General features: G+C 47.1%; 1 protein-coding gene across 1 annotated transcript in view; it reads left to right on the forward strand.

Moving 5' to 3' along the window:
* Window positions 1–5,161: 5,161 nt before the first annotated feature.
* The window catches only part of T265_02720 (hypothetical protein), a gene marked incomplete at both ends in the record, with an annotated part of 28,573 nt that continues 19,088 nt past the window's right edge, over window positions 5,162–14,646 (forward strand). The window contains 10 exon segments of the mRNA XM_009167035.1: window positions 5,162–5,269; window positions 6,115–6,196; window positions 7,925–8,260; window positions 8,415–8,571; window positions 8,582–8,757; window positions 8,796–8,874; window positions 9,916–10,051; window positions 10,205–10,281; window positions 11,655–11,843; window positions 12,631–12,797. Coding sequence (XP_009165299.1) covers window positions 5,162–5,269; window positions 6,115–6,196; window positions 7,925–8,260; window positions 8,415–8,571; window positions 8,582–8,757; window positions 8,796–8,874; window positions 9,916–10,051; window positions 10,205–10,281; window positions 11,655–11,843; window positions 12,631–12,797 — 1,507 coding nt within the window.

The raw sequence follows: 14,646 nt of genomic DNA on the forward strand, positions 1-14,646 counted from the left end.
TTGCAAAAGAAACATTATTATTATGTAATCGAGTACCTCCCACTGTTTATGACACTGTCCCCTTTTTTCGCAATCCCCACTACCCGCAAATCTCCCTATCATCCCCCAGCCTGACTGTAAACGCATGATCATGCCAGAGGGTATGCCACCCACAAGTTGGGAATATACATTATTATTATCAGTGTAACCTGCAGAGATTAATTATGCACAAGCCGACAGTGAGACAGTAGTGGTTTTATTCGGAGTAACACGTTTCCGGCACAGCCTTTCGTTCTGCAAGCCCACAGTTAGGACGCTTAAAAAACAGATCAATACTTCTAAATGACATCAACAAAAATGCGGCACTCTTCTAGGCAAGCGAAGTTCATGGCAAAGTGGCACTTCACTCACCCTTTAGGGATGTGCTATTTCGCACACTGAAATACATTTGGGATGGCAGACCCAATCAGCTGCATTGATGATTTACTTATTAATGCCGCAGGAACACGAGAAAGACAAAAGTACGAAGAATTATCACAAGTGCTTCGTTTTACTTCGTACGGGAATCGAAGGATGTCGAAAGTACACCAAGCGTTGTTCACCCGAACGAAGTTTAGAAGATGGGTGTTTACGATGGATTGCAAGAGTGATCATTCAAGGAAGCTAATGGTCTAAAAGCTCACGGGGATTACATCCGGGTCCTCCAGGTAACACGTTGATAATGGGCTTTAGTCTGACACTTCGGCCGGTGGTCTGGTATCATTTATGATATAAAAATAATGTTGCAGCAAATTTTTGCGTGGCAGGAAAATGGAGCTTTGCAGCAGCATTAATTTCACCATGACAGTGGCCATGACCACCGTGGAACCCTGTGCTTGTGCACTATTGATGTCCTGTCGATAGACACGTGATATCCATGATAATCGAAGGTTATTTCAAACGGATGGAAGTTATGTCCAGTAGAACTGCAAATAGTGTGTCTACCGTGTCTACACTACGCGGCACTTTTGCGTCGCACGGTTTGCTTTACATGATTGTTTTTGATGACACCCCGGCCTTGTCCAGGGCAGGTTTTCAACGGTTTCTGAAAACAAACCAAATAAAACACATTTCAGCAACAACTCGCCATCCCTAAATGCTAAATTGGAAATGAATTGGCGAAACCCAACAAAGAAAACTGGGAACTTTACAATGTGAAGTAATGGATTACGTGGTACACTAATTCAATTCAGTCATCTTGCAAATTACTACGGTGACAGAGACGCTGAACACGCCTGAACCTTTTACGGTCGGCTCTATGAGGTATGGTCATGCAAGGCATTGTCCAATAAACCAAAATGTAAGTTGGCATTCCAGACCCCATCAATACAAATTTCTGAGGAAGCTTGCATAAAACTGCGGCCTTCGTACCAGGTGTGGATGTGTCCCTGTGTGACGCCAAAAGGCTGCAGCTCCGTCGCTGTCTCGTCAGGTTCCCACCATAAAAAGCGAGTTCCGCGACAGCAGCAAGGCTTTCCGTAATCTCGTTTGTTTCGCTGTGCTAAATCAACGATTGACCAACTTTGCTTCAGCCAGTGTGGATTGAGCTTGAATAACACAACGCCACAACACAACAACAAGCAAAGGATCAGCATGAACAATGCATGGCTTAACCTACGCGGCTTCTGGCGCCGGACATATTCTTCGGTGTAAGTTTCCGTTGCACAACCAAACACTTGCTTTCTAAATGCCTTGTTACGAATTCACCGACATCAACACACACGAGCTCTGTTTCCGAAACAGATGTTATCGGGCACCTAGAGGCGTCTTAGTTATGCTGCTGCGGCTAGCCAAGTCTTATAGCCGTACAGCAAAACATCCTCTACATAACCCGACACATGTCCCTTAAGATTCAGGGATACACCACTTTTACGCCATAGGAGTATCAAATTGGCAAAAGCGATTCGGGCTTTTTAGACTCGTTCATTGACCCATTCTGCTACACCACAGTCTGAAATGATACTTCCCAAGGTACACAAAAGGCCCCATAATTTAGAGTTCCTGGCTCTGGATTCTAAGTGTCATGTTCAGTGACTGTCTGTCCATGACCTTACATGAACTTACACTCATTGGGTGCAAACTGCAAACCACTCTGGTCAGTTCACCAAAAAAGGCCAGTGATTTTTTGCTCTTTGAAGATCAGGGTTATGTCGCCTACATATTCCGGATCTATGGGTTTTTGCCAGCATCCGTTTAAACACCGGGGTACTGAAGATGTTCCATCGCTCGTGTCACTCCCTTGTTACGGTTAGATTGCCCAGTGGATAGAATGAGAACTTACCGACTGGAAGGTTCGAACTCGACCTCTACCTCTCGACTGCTGGTTTTAGGCTCGGAAAACCCGGCGGTATCCCAGCCCTCAGGTTTCTTTCGGGTGGCCTCGCAGCTAGGGACCGGAAGGGTGTTACAGCTGAACGTTCTTTAGTACCTCGCCGATCATAAAATTGAAGGAAAATGAAGGCAGTCGGCAGTGGGCGGACACCAGGTCGGGCATGGAAGATTTTCGAAAGCTCACAGTGCATTGTTACGCACTCTGAAGTCTTATAATACGAAAAACATATCATGATCGCGAAATTCTACTGCATCCCTTCCTGGGAAAGCGTGTCAACCGAGTCGAATGTGACTTGGAAATCTATTAATTTAGGGTTGTTTGCACGTGACTCTAGCCCCTCACGGAGTGTAAGGATTTGGTCTGCGCAACCCTTCCAAGGCATGAGTCCCGCTTACCGCTCTCGTGTCAGTGTTTCACGAGCCACCATAACGCGTCGCCAGCAGTCTGGTTACGACTGGGTTAAAGCTCGTCACCATGTGGTTAGGGGCCCTTTTTTGAAAATAGGTATTTTCACCGCTTCTTCCCAGTTTTCTGGGACAGTCTCTTGCTCCCAAAGGTGCGCGAAGGGCTTACGATCCCACTCCCATCTTTGAACGATGCGGGTGGTGGGTCATCCAGATCCTAAGACCGCTGACGCTTAAGGTATATGTTCATCCATATACCCCGGGGCCGTAGAGTGCTCTACATTCACTGTCCAGGGTTAAACGTCAGCCACAAGTTCCAAGTGAGTGGCAGCGATAGTTGTTCGAAGTGCTTGGTCCACTATTTGTTGTAACTTGCCGAATAGTCACGCAACTTTCAGGGCTTCCTGCTCCACTCACTATGATATACCGAAAGCTACTGTAGCTCCAGACAGCCCCTTATGGATATGCATGGGATTGCTGAAACTGTTATCACAACGGTTAGCACAGAATGTTCCACAAAGTCATGCTGGAATCTCCGTGAGGGAGCGAGAATCCTCGAGCTGATAATACTCGATCTAGATTGGCTGGTATTCTGGCCAATCAGGGTATGCCTTCATTTGGTCCATAGCTTACACGCGATGCATTCGTCCAGACGGATGTTCGGGTATTAGAGATGGTTGGCCTCCTGTTACTATTGGATGATCGTTCCATTTTTCTCTTTGATAAATCCACCCATAAGTGGTTTCTGGGGGCCGGTCGCATGTAACATATGCAATGGTCTCCGGGCGAGATAGTCCTGTAATATGCACGCTATGGAAGCACCAGGGGACAGTGATTCTCCGAAGGCAGGTGTTCACGACAATTTCTGTGGATGGAAAACAGAAACAAAGCTCGTGAGCCAAAGCCCAGTAAGCAAGGTTGTACATTACCAATACTTACGTATGAATCAATCAAACTGACAGACAGCGTATACTACAGTCCAAGTAGTTTGGGCACGAATTTGCTGACTGGAAGGTCCGTGGTTCGGACCCGACCTCGGCCCCTCGACTTCTCCCGTCTAAGCTTGGGCAACCTGACTGTATCCCGGCTCATGTAACCGTCGGGTGGCATGGCAGTTAGGCACCGAAGGGCGCTACCGCTGGGCGATTTTTAAAAATATTTTGTCAGTTTTTTGCGCCTCTCCCATTTCCTTAGCTCTCCCGGCTGACCAAGTTTAAGGTCGGTGCGCACTTCACTTTCCAGTGACGTCTGATAATTCGTCGGGCCAAACTATGTTTGGGATCGGTGGGGGTATTCCTCCGAGGTTTAAGTAGTGCCATTATTCAGTCTTATATCCGGTAAATGAGCATGCCTTGTAGAGCTGTGCCGAAAACAAAACTCAGTACCGTGCACTAGTTGCGATTTCCTTCCAACGTGAATCCACACACGGTAGTGGAGCAGTTGGAAGGGAGTAAGGTTGATGTCTAACATCCGGATCTGCCATTCTCTCACTTGATAGGCAGTCACACCTTACGCGGTCACGGGAAACAAAGGCAGAAGTGACCCCCGAGAAGAGCGCCTTAGGAATCCGCAAATATCTTCCAAAACGAGCGGCAGTCAGTTATTCATCCGCGCCATCGGTATCTGATTGCAATGTGACCAGTTTGAGCTCTTAGTTGACACTCCGTTAAAAGGACGCTGGGTGGCCAGATGATTTCGGCTAGTTCGGAAGTTAGTACTACAGAAAAACAGCCTGCGGTCAGCATGCAGTTGAAGCAATTGTTCGGCAGTATCCTTTCGTACAGGGTCCAGTCCATGTCGATCACCTATTCGAGTCTCAGATGCGCTAAGCCTGCACACTCGTTGATTCATATCTCCGGCAGCCACAACGATATATGAGCTTCTGGCTCGCCGAAACAGGGCATTCAGGTTTTCATAGAACTTGCCTTTTAATGGTGTCAGACCTACAGTCGTTTGAGGCGTAAGCAGACATGAACACCTTGTGAGGGCGCTTCACAGGCGTTGCCAGACGAACCGCACGCAGGTGACTATCAGTGGGTATCCGGTCGAGCGAAAATCCTTCCGCTCGATGACTTATGATGGCACCGACCCCTGCGCATCCCGTTACAGCAGCCTCTGGATTGTCGAGGGTGCGCAGCCGGAAACGACTGGAGAGTGACAGGATGTTAACTCAATCACGGTGCTTGTATCTTGAATTCTTGTTTCCGAAGCACAACACACATCAATTCAAGCAAGTCCAATGTTAGGGCATGATCAGCTTGTTGTGCTCCTTGGGGAAGAAAAAAGCACATGAAATAGAAAGAGGGGAGGCGTCAACAGTAACCTGTTTTCACTTACCTGCCCTGCTGTATGCCCGGCTGATCTTAATCAGTCAATCGTTCAGCTGTAGCATCTTATTGAAGCCTAGATGCCATGCCGACGGAATGAAGCACAAGGGATATTGCCAGGTTGCGCAAGCCTAGACTGGAGCAGTTGGGAGGCTGAGGTCGGGTTCGAACCACGGACCTTCCGGTCCGTAAGCTGACGCCTCAGCCACTGAGCTGAGGGTAACACGCGACGGCTAATGTGAAATGAGGTTACGTGTATGTGTGCAATTTATGGTTGTCAATCGGTCGAGATACTGAACAAGACGGTATTTAGGGCTCTCATCCAAAGCCTTTGGCTCAAAAGTCAAATTGCAAGGCATCGATGGTTGGCGGGAAACACACGTGCATTTCCATTTTCCATGACCGAGCTTTTCTAACCCGTCCTTCTTCAAAGGAAGGCAGCATCACTGCTTTCGTAAGTATAGACATGCTGGTCGCCCGATAGAACCGCCTTGTTTCCTTTACACTGGTATAGCAGAGAAAGGTACGACTTTACCTCCAGTTCGCCTCGTTATACGGATTCTAAGCAGGTCGGACTCGCTCCTCTTCGTCAGGCCAATTGGGTTGGTCTTCCTGGCATAGTTTAACCTTGGGAAATCGAGTTCTAACCAATATAGCCCTCAGATTCATTGCAGCACAGGAACCCAACCATCCTAACAGGTTTACAGCTTTCAATCGAGTGCGACCGATGTGCCGGTTTGTCGCACTCCGTAGCCAATACTCGTTGGGCTGTTCGTATGCCGCAGAACCTTGCTGAACCTCATCCCTGATCGATGGGCCGATCCATAATATGCGGTTTCAAAAGTACGCGCTTCGGTGTTCTTTGTTTATTATGCATTCCCAGGTGACGCCATGCTACCGCACTGATTGTTGTACCCGAGTCTCTATGAATCGCTGCAGGATTTATCCGAGTTAACAAGTAATTGCAATGTTCCGAAACATCGATATGAGCTGCATAGTTCCGCACGTCTACTGCCTTTTTAGACGTCTTCAGGACTCGAATTCTGGCCTGGTTGTCGAAGCTAGGACGTCGGCACACTTCCTAATTCACTTCTATGAGTTCTTCGGCAACGGACGTCTGTTTCATCTATAAAACTGATCTTGAGTTCGTACATGTGATTTCTGCTGCCCAGATCTCGGGCTCTTCCCTGAATCTTTTTGTGAACAATCCGATGTCATTGCCACGGGGAGTTAAAAGTTTGTTGACATTGTAGCTGATCTCATCCTGTTGGTATGCGACTCGACACCGGAGAATATTAATCTTGCGACCGCTTCTGTGTCTGCTGGTCTCTTCATTCTAGAAGTCACTTATTGAGTAGCCTCTGGCCCTCAGTGTTCTATGCAGGCGAGCTTGAAATCCATTTCCGTTGGGAAATAATTCCACCATTTACCATCTTCAAACACACGCCAATGGTCATAGTCCAGATTATCATGGTGTATGCACGGCGGCTGGGCATCTCAGCTACCAAAAAGATTCGAAGTCAATAAGGACCACGCCAGGTACAAATCATGCCGTTTCTGTATTATTTTTAGGGGACGGTAACGAGAAGGGTACGGAAACACTTTGACTGACTTAACGTGTCAGTGTGCTTACCGTATCCACAGAGCATCTGATAGAGGCGTTCCATCACTTTCACTGGTCTACTCGGGTGAACCTGCAAAACATCCTTTAGGCCACAATGTGTCTCGGTATGTGTTTGATACATGCCCGGGTTTTGTTTTAATCAGTGGAATCACGTGTAGCTCGAACCTCATCCGTTTCTTTCCACTAGGTACCGGGCTTCGGTAAAATACACCCAGTAATTTCCATAAAATTTGCGGCTCCAATCATCAATTCGGGAGTCTCTGTACGAATGGTGAATGGACGCAGTGTCAGGCTTATCTGCAGGAGGGATCCATCACAAGTTGCTTCACTGTATGCCCAGTAGCCTAACGGTGGCATCGGGGATAACATACCAAGCAATACAGGATCTAGATGGAAATAACCGGATAATGTGGTCACTAGAGTTCTGAAGCATTCTAATTGGACAACAATATCGATTCGGTTATAACTAGGCTCGCCAGATAGTTTTGAGCAACTAACCCTCCGTGGATGAGCTAGTCACTGCGGTGTTTATTCTAAATGCCTTACATGCTGAAGCATCACCTGCCTTGCAGAATTTTTGCCGCGCAGTTATGTGCTTAGTGAAGGTAGTCCGAAATTAGCCGGAAGTTATTCTAAGGCACAAGACCCTTAATCAACAAAACGACTCGCACAATCAGATCAATTCTGTCTGTGGTGGTGCACAAACGATTCGGAACATGAATTCACCGCTACCTCCAACACACATTTACACCCCTAATCTATCGCAGGGGTTACAATGAACTGATGCATCAGTGTTTTACACTGATGGTATGCTGTCGATGATAATGATGCTAACCATCATCTTCAGTCCGTGGTCACATCTGTTCCGCACTCTCTGTCACAGACGCACAAATTTCCACGGTCGTTGGGACTGTTGCAGCACTGCACACTGTTTATAACTGATTCACTCCATTCTACCGAGGTGCTATCTGAGAAGGATCAATTACGTGTTCAGATGTATGGTATCTAAAATCACAGCGGAACCACATCGCCCCTATGCGTGTATTTGTCACACATGCCAACGTAGGGTGAGGACTGCTCAGACAAGGATGATGTGGATGCAGACTCCATAAATCCTGCAATCACTTACTGGTAACCACACGTTTTTTTACCGGTCCAAAATACCCTTGATGTTACCCGACCGGAGATTCCTGAAAGACGGATCTATCTGTATAACCAGGACACTTATTGAATCGACGTCGCTCAAAAGCGCGTACGAGATGGACCAAGTGGTTAGAGCGCCAATTTACCGACCGGAAGGTCCGTGGTTCGAACCTGACCTCTGCCCCTCGACTTCTCCCCTCTAGGCTTGGGCGACCTGGCAGTAGCCCAGCCCTCGTGCCTCCTTCGTGTGGCATGGCAGCTAGGCACCGAAAGAGTGCTACAGCTGAACGATCTCGGTTACTAAAAGCACGGACTGATGGGATAGGAATAACTCCCATACTTTTCGTGTCAGATGACGTGTTGGAATCCCGGTATGATCAGTGGTATGCGGTTCACACTAGGATGTCCTGCGGTACAGAAGAATGGTCATTCAGATGAGAGTGGCGTGGGCACGAAATCAACCAGATTAACAGTTGACATGGTTTCACTATTAAACTTCCCCTGTCTTGCAGGCTCACTTGACTGTGCTAGAGGTGGCACTCATCCCTTCCAATCTTTTTTTTCAGTTTACCCACTTGCTGTCTCAGATTGTATTTCGCTAGCAAGTGAGCTGCACTCACAAGTCGTTGCCGATGCCGAGTTTGGCCCCGGGCATAAAGCTGCTCAATCGGTACATTCCATCATGGACAGATCAAGGGTTTGTTCTACATTTCACCCAATAAAGTTCTTTCAGAGGACAAGCTTTTGTTTTTCTCGCCACTTTTTTAATATACACCTGCTACCATCTTTCACGTAAACCGATTAGCGTGGTCAAGTCAGTGCTACATGCCAACTGTTCGGAGATTGCTGATGAAACCCACGTACCTATCGTAGCGGAAAATTCGACATTTTGCGACTGGAAGCCTTTTGGTATGTTTGACGGTCTTTTGAGTTTTACCACTATTTAGATGGGGACAATTATGACTCGTTATTTGGCACGTTGGACCTCGTCTTTCTGTCGGCATATTCCGTGAGCATGTTCGTAAGGTAAGTGGGTGTTCAGCCACTGATGCGAACAACCAGTTACAATTGATATCGATTACGTTAGTTTGGTCTGTCCTTCTCTCCACTGGTACCTTTACGGAAGATTATCTCTGCTGGATTCCCCACATCCGGTCATTTGGTGATCCCAGTATGGAAATCAGCTCGACCTCTGAGTAGCTGACAGTTACCGCACAGAACACCTCTCTACAGCGTCTACTCCTCCGCAGTGACCACGGTTGTTATGCCCCACCAAATTTCTGCTCTGACTCACCGAGTGATTTTCTACCTTTCTGGTAGTAACGGCTGGGAAGGCTTGCTTTCACATCAGCAAGTAGTAACTCGAGCTCAAAATAGCTCGAACCGCGAACCTACTGACCGCACGATCCGTGATTTCGATCTGTTCCTGTGTAGGCTGGTAGTTTCTCTGCCTTCATGTTTACTTTTGATGGCATGGCAACTGGACACTGAAAGGTTGTTACAGCTGTTTTCATACTGTTTACAGCTGTTTGCATAATATATGCTATATTCAATAGCAAGTTGATTAAACAACAACCAAGTTTTCCGTGACCACCCCCACTAAATTATGCTGTTATTCTGAAATTCGTGTCAGTTGTGTGAAATACCATTGACATCTGCACCTTCTCTACTAATTAGTGGCGTGCACTAGTAAACTTATTCGTAGTGACACCAAACTGGCCCCTGACAAAAACTAGGAACATTATCTGAAATTGGCAACTTGCATGTCATAAAATGCTCTCGGACGGCTATTTCGTGTCGACTTCTCTTACTGCACACAACCGCTTACTAGCGATGGTTGTCGGAACGATTTTAAGAACCTTATTGTCTGCGCTATGAATGTTAACCAAGACCCAACGGCGGTTTGGGGAAAATCTCTCAATTCATTTCATCATTATCTACTGTGAAGGGCTGTTTTCTGGAATTTTATTGCTAGTTTCACATTAGTCAGATTGCAACGCACTTCGTGTCACTGTTCGTCCACAAGCAGCCTATTCTCCCCCACTTTCCCTTCGTTTTTCTCTTTAGTGGCCATGTGGCAGATCATTTCCACTTGAGACACTTCCTGACGGTCGGTTCGGTGCTCACTGGTTTGGCAACCATTGCTTTTGGTCTTGGCTTCTTCCTCAACATTCATTCGTACGCTTTCTACTTGATTGTTCAGGTCAGTGATTAATCCATCTAGCGATAGTGTTACCCTCAGCCACCTTTTTACACCCATGTTATGAGGTGGCCTGTTTGGATTTGATGTAAAACCTGGTGCTCACGTGCTGCCTCCATTAATCGCCCATCTCCCACTCTACTCTCAACACTATAGTTACTCGGCGGTATCTTACAGGCCACTGGCTGGCCTGCCGTGGTCGCCTGTATGGGCAATTGGTTCGGTAAATCTCGGTGAGTCGAGGGCTGTTTCAAACCACCTGTTCACACATGTTTTTTAAACTTTGCCGTATTCGTCGATCACGTCTTTAAACCAGTGTAGAGGAACGGTTAACGTCGTTTTTTGTATCGCCGAATGTTTAGACGCGGAATAATTACAGACGCAGTTGCTCGCTTTGAGCGAACTCAGATATCCAGACTGGACTGAATTTACGTCCATTTCCGGAATACATACTTTCCTAAATTCAAGACAATGTTTGGACCAGTAGTTCTGCTTAACCTGCATGATGCAAATCACATGGTCACTGCGCTTCACCAAAATGGGTGAGCCTTTCTTATCTGGCTGAAGATCCAGTTGCGCCGCTGAATGACCAACTTGTTAACTACCGGAGAGCGAATGACGGACGGAAATCACGTGTATGGGAACGAGTGACGAAACCTGACAGACAGTACATCACCTACGACAATAGTGGTGTGGACCAGTCAACAGACGTTACACTGGGCGTATCCACACGCAAGTCAGTCACACGAGACAGCTCAGTGTTTAGAGCACGAAGCTATTGGTGGGGAAGTCTGTGACTCTCTACTGCCCGTGTCTAGGCTTGGACACCTTGACAGTATCATAGCACTCTTGCTTCCCTCAGATGGCGTGGCAGCTAGGCACCGAAAGGATGCCACAGCTGAACGATTGTTATTTACCCACACGAAGCGGAATGGACTAAGCTGATCACTACTTCATGGCCCGCGTACAAGGGCCACTAATGCCGCAGTCTTTGCTCTGTTAGAAGAACAATGCATGACGTGACAGCAAGGGATAAACGTCACCTTCAGTCATCAGTCAGAGAGATGGCGCAGTCGTCTAGCCTATTACTGTTCCACTCAGATAACTTTTCCCTTACATTCTCCAACTGGATATGCGGTTTGTACATCCGTAACCAACAGCGAATAACCACCATTTGAGCTTGTCGGCACCGTGAAGAGTCCCGGTCGCGAACAGTTGCCATCAGGTCGTATTTGGCTCATGAGGAAACCCCGAAAAGCATCCATACGCAAAAGGACGAGTATAAATTCACGAAGTTTTTAACCACCTTGTTTTCGGTTCAGGCACATATTCTCATCCGCCTACATCAGTGAGCGAAACCCAAGTAGCCTGAACTCTTTGTTACTGGCAATAACTGGCAGTCAGTAGGGGCTTTCATTATTTCCTCTCCTCCGTGCTAGAACTCTGGTAAGTGCTGTACAGGCGTTTTATTTTGGTTGGGAATACGCTAGCTAGTCGAACGACAGCTAGTCGGGGCGAAATGGCTCAAGTGGTTAGGGCGCGAATTTACTGACCTGAAGGTCCATGGTTCGAACCCGACCTCTGCCTCTCGACTTCCCCTGTCTAGGCTTGGGCAACCTGACAGTATCCCAGCCCTCGTGCTTCCTTCGGGTGGCATGGCAGCTAGGCACCAAAAGGGCGCTACGGCTGAACGTTTATTATTTTATTTAGCTAGTCGGACATCCCGATTGCGCTTCATGCTAACTGATCAGCATAGTGAGCTTTGCAATGCAAGGGCTTTTCCCGTTCTGCAGCGGTCTTCTCGTGGATTGTTCTACAATCACGTGTTTGTTAATATTGGAATGTCTGTGATCTCCTGGCTGTGCGTTTTCTCACGCTTCTGTTCTCAAACTTGGAATCGTGCAGCTTCCCTATGATTTTAGTTATTCCTCTTAATTTGTCGGAGTGAGGAAACTGTGACAATACGTCCTGTGGTGCTACCAACCTTGTTTTCGCGTCACCCAAGACTGAGTTATTTGTCCTCTTGTGTCTGTTACAACAGACTCTCGCCAAGTTAGTTTACTCTAATTGAAATCTATCTTCCCCTAACACACAAATCGATTAGTTTTGAAGAACTTTAGAATGATTGCCGTTGGTACACAAATGGTCACATGCACACTGTCACGCGGCCTGTTTTAAACGCACTTATGGACATACTTTGCGATCATATCTTCGTTTTATCCACGTATTTTGGGCCTACCGTTGATTGCAGGAAAAGTGGATGCAATTCGCCAACGCTATGGGGGTCCCACCGTTTTTTTGTTCTTTTGAACCGAGTACCATGTATTGTAGCTTATTCCGAATCAACTGGAGGCCTGTTGTTCAGATTTCCCCTTTAGGTACGATGTCTCTTTCGCAATGGTTCTTATGTTTTTTTCGAGCGACTTTGCTAATTTTGTTGGAAGTTCGGCTAACCTAAACCCTAGTTCATGAATGGTTCGGCATAGCTAGCTATCAGCAAGGGTAAGGTGCGGTACTTTTTAACCCAGTCTGACCTCGCTTGCTTGGAATCACTTGCCGATTACATTTCTCCCTTCCATCAGGCGCGGTTTCTTTATGGGCGTGTGGACGTCTCACGCAAGTCTGGGCAACATTTTGGGTTCGCTAATCGCTGGAGTATTTGTTACAACGCAGTGGGGATGGTCGTTTGTAGTTCCCGGCCTGATGATTTGTGCCGTGGGCATCCTAACTTTCTTTTTCCTTGTTCCATGTAAGTTTCGCATATTCATCACCTATCGTATGAATGAATGACAAAGCGTTTTCTGTATGTCTGTCCTGCTCATTTTTTCTCTCCTGGAATAGCGAAGTGTGAAAGCTGATACCAGCAAACTCAGCCGCGCTGCTCATTGCCGTCTTCCTGGATGGGGACACCGAGATGGGCCACTCGTGCCCTCAATGGCGCTCGTGCATCCAAGCTCTTACCTCTTCACTGCATAGCTCCCTTCAACCTCCCCCCGCTCAAAAGTCCATTAATAGACCCGGACTTACGCACCAATTAGTCCAATGCGCAGCTACCTACCTTACGTCCCCAAATCATCGATAGACGATATTGTGGCAGCTACAACCACTGTACGACAAGTACACGGTTCCCACAGCCGATAACGATCATGAATATGACTCATCCACGTGGTACTGGACCAGCTTCTCCTGGGAAAGTGGATCTTGTGACTACCTGGCCTAGTTTATACCACCTGTCGGGATTTTGGGGATTCACTACTCTTTGAACACGACCCTTTGATATAGGGCTTCTGTGAAGTTAAAATAATGAAAAAATAAATCCTTCGACTGTCATCCTTTCGGCGCGTAGCTGCCATGCCACCCAAAGGAAGCCAGGTTGCCCATGCCTAGACAGAGGAAGTCGAGAGGCAGAGGTCGGGTTCGAGCCACGGACCTGTGAAGTTAGACATCTTTAGTCCAACAAGAAGCACACCTTGCGACTCAACAGTATGGGTTTCTCGTTGACGTAGGCTGTTGATCGGCCTAGGTGCTTAAGGATAGCTCAACGTGCCCTCGTTCTCCCCTCCTAACACTACGGTTGAAAGTGGCCCGACTTTTGTGATGAAAAGACGATGACAACCCATAAATTACGGCACTTTTAGAGTGCTCATTTCCCAAATCGGAACCATGTTTCTACCTTAGCGAATATACACTTATTTGCAAACTAATTTGTTTTTTTCGAGAGACTCACCTGGAACCCAACTGAATCTCTCGTTTGTGAGGTTCTCAGGCAACTGAATGTGCTGCACCAGGCCGCCTCATGTTTCAGTCGCTACGATATTCGAGATATCGCGATACATGTATATTTACCTGATGAGCCCCAAAAAAGGGCGAAACCGGTCGTGGGTTGTCGATGGATTTTCAGCAACCGTATGAGTAGTACATTACGAATATATACATGTTTCTACCTGTTGTGATGTTGACTCTCCACTGTGGTTGTGTAATGACGTGAGAGCTACTGTCCAACGAAGCAGAGGCACTCACTGCTTTGAATTCCTTTGAATTCGTACCGGTGATATACTCACAAATTCTGTAAACGGATGCAGATAAGGATAGATCGTGCACCAAGTAGTAACTGAACATTCCGTCCTAAAGGCTTTCAAAGGGTAACGTGGGTTTAAGACTTGGCGAATCTTCCAGAAACGTAACAAAGCGTCTTCCGCAATGTTGCATTGTTGTTCCTGGAGCTGACAGATAAAGCAAAAGAAACAAATATCATGATGTGTACACCACCTGTTTAGCAATCATATCGTTCATAAACGTTTGTTTACGAAACCACGTTTAGGTACGGATCGTCCAGCTATAACACCCTTCCGGTGCCTAGCTGCCATGCTACCTGAAGGAAGCACGAGGGCCGGGATACTGCCAGGTTGCCTAAGCCTAGACAGGGGAAGTCGAGAGGCAGAGGTCGGGTTCGAACCACGGACCTCCTGGTCAGTAAATTCGCGCTCTAACCACTTGAGCCATCTCGTCCCCACGTTTAGGTACAGGTTCATAAGTCCGTCTTTAATCAGACAATGGTCCAGAAGCTCCCGTACACAAAGCGGTGTCCGTCAGGGATG

This window comes from Opisthorchis viverrini, assembly GCF_000715545.1.
Source record: "Opisthorchis viverrini unplaced genomic scaffold opera_v5_35, whole genome shotgun sequence".
Classification (NCBI taxonomy): Eukaryota; Metazoa; Platyhelminthes; class Trematoda; order Opisthorchiida; family Opisthorchiidae; genus Opisthorchis; species Opisthorchis viverrini.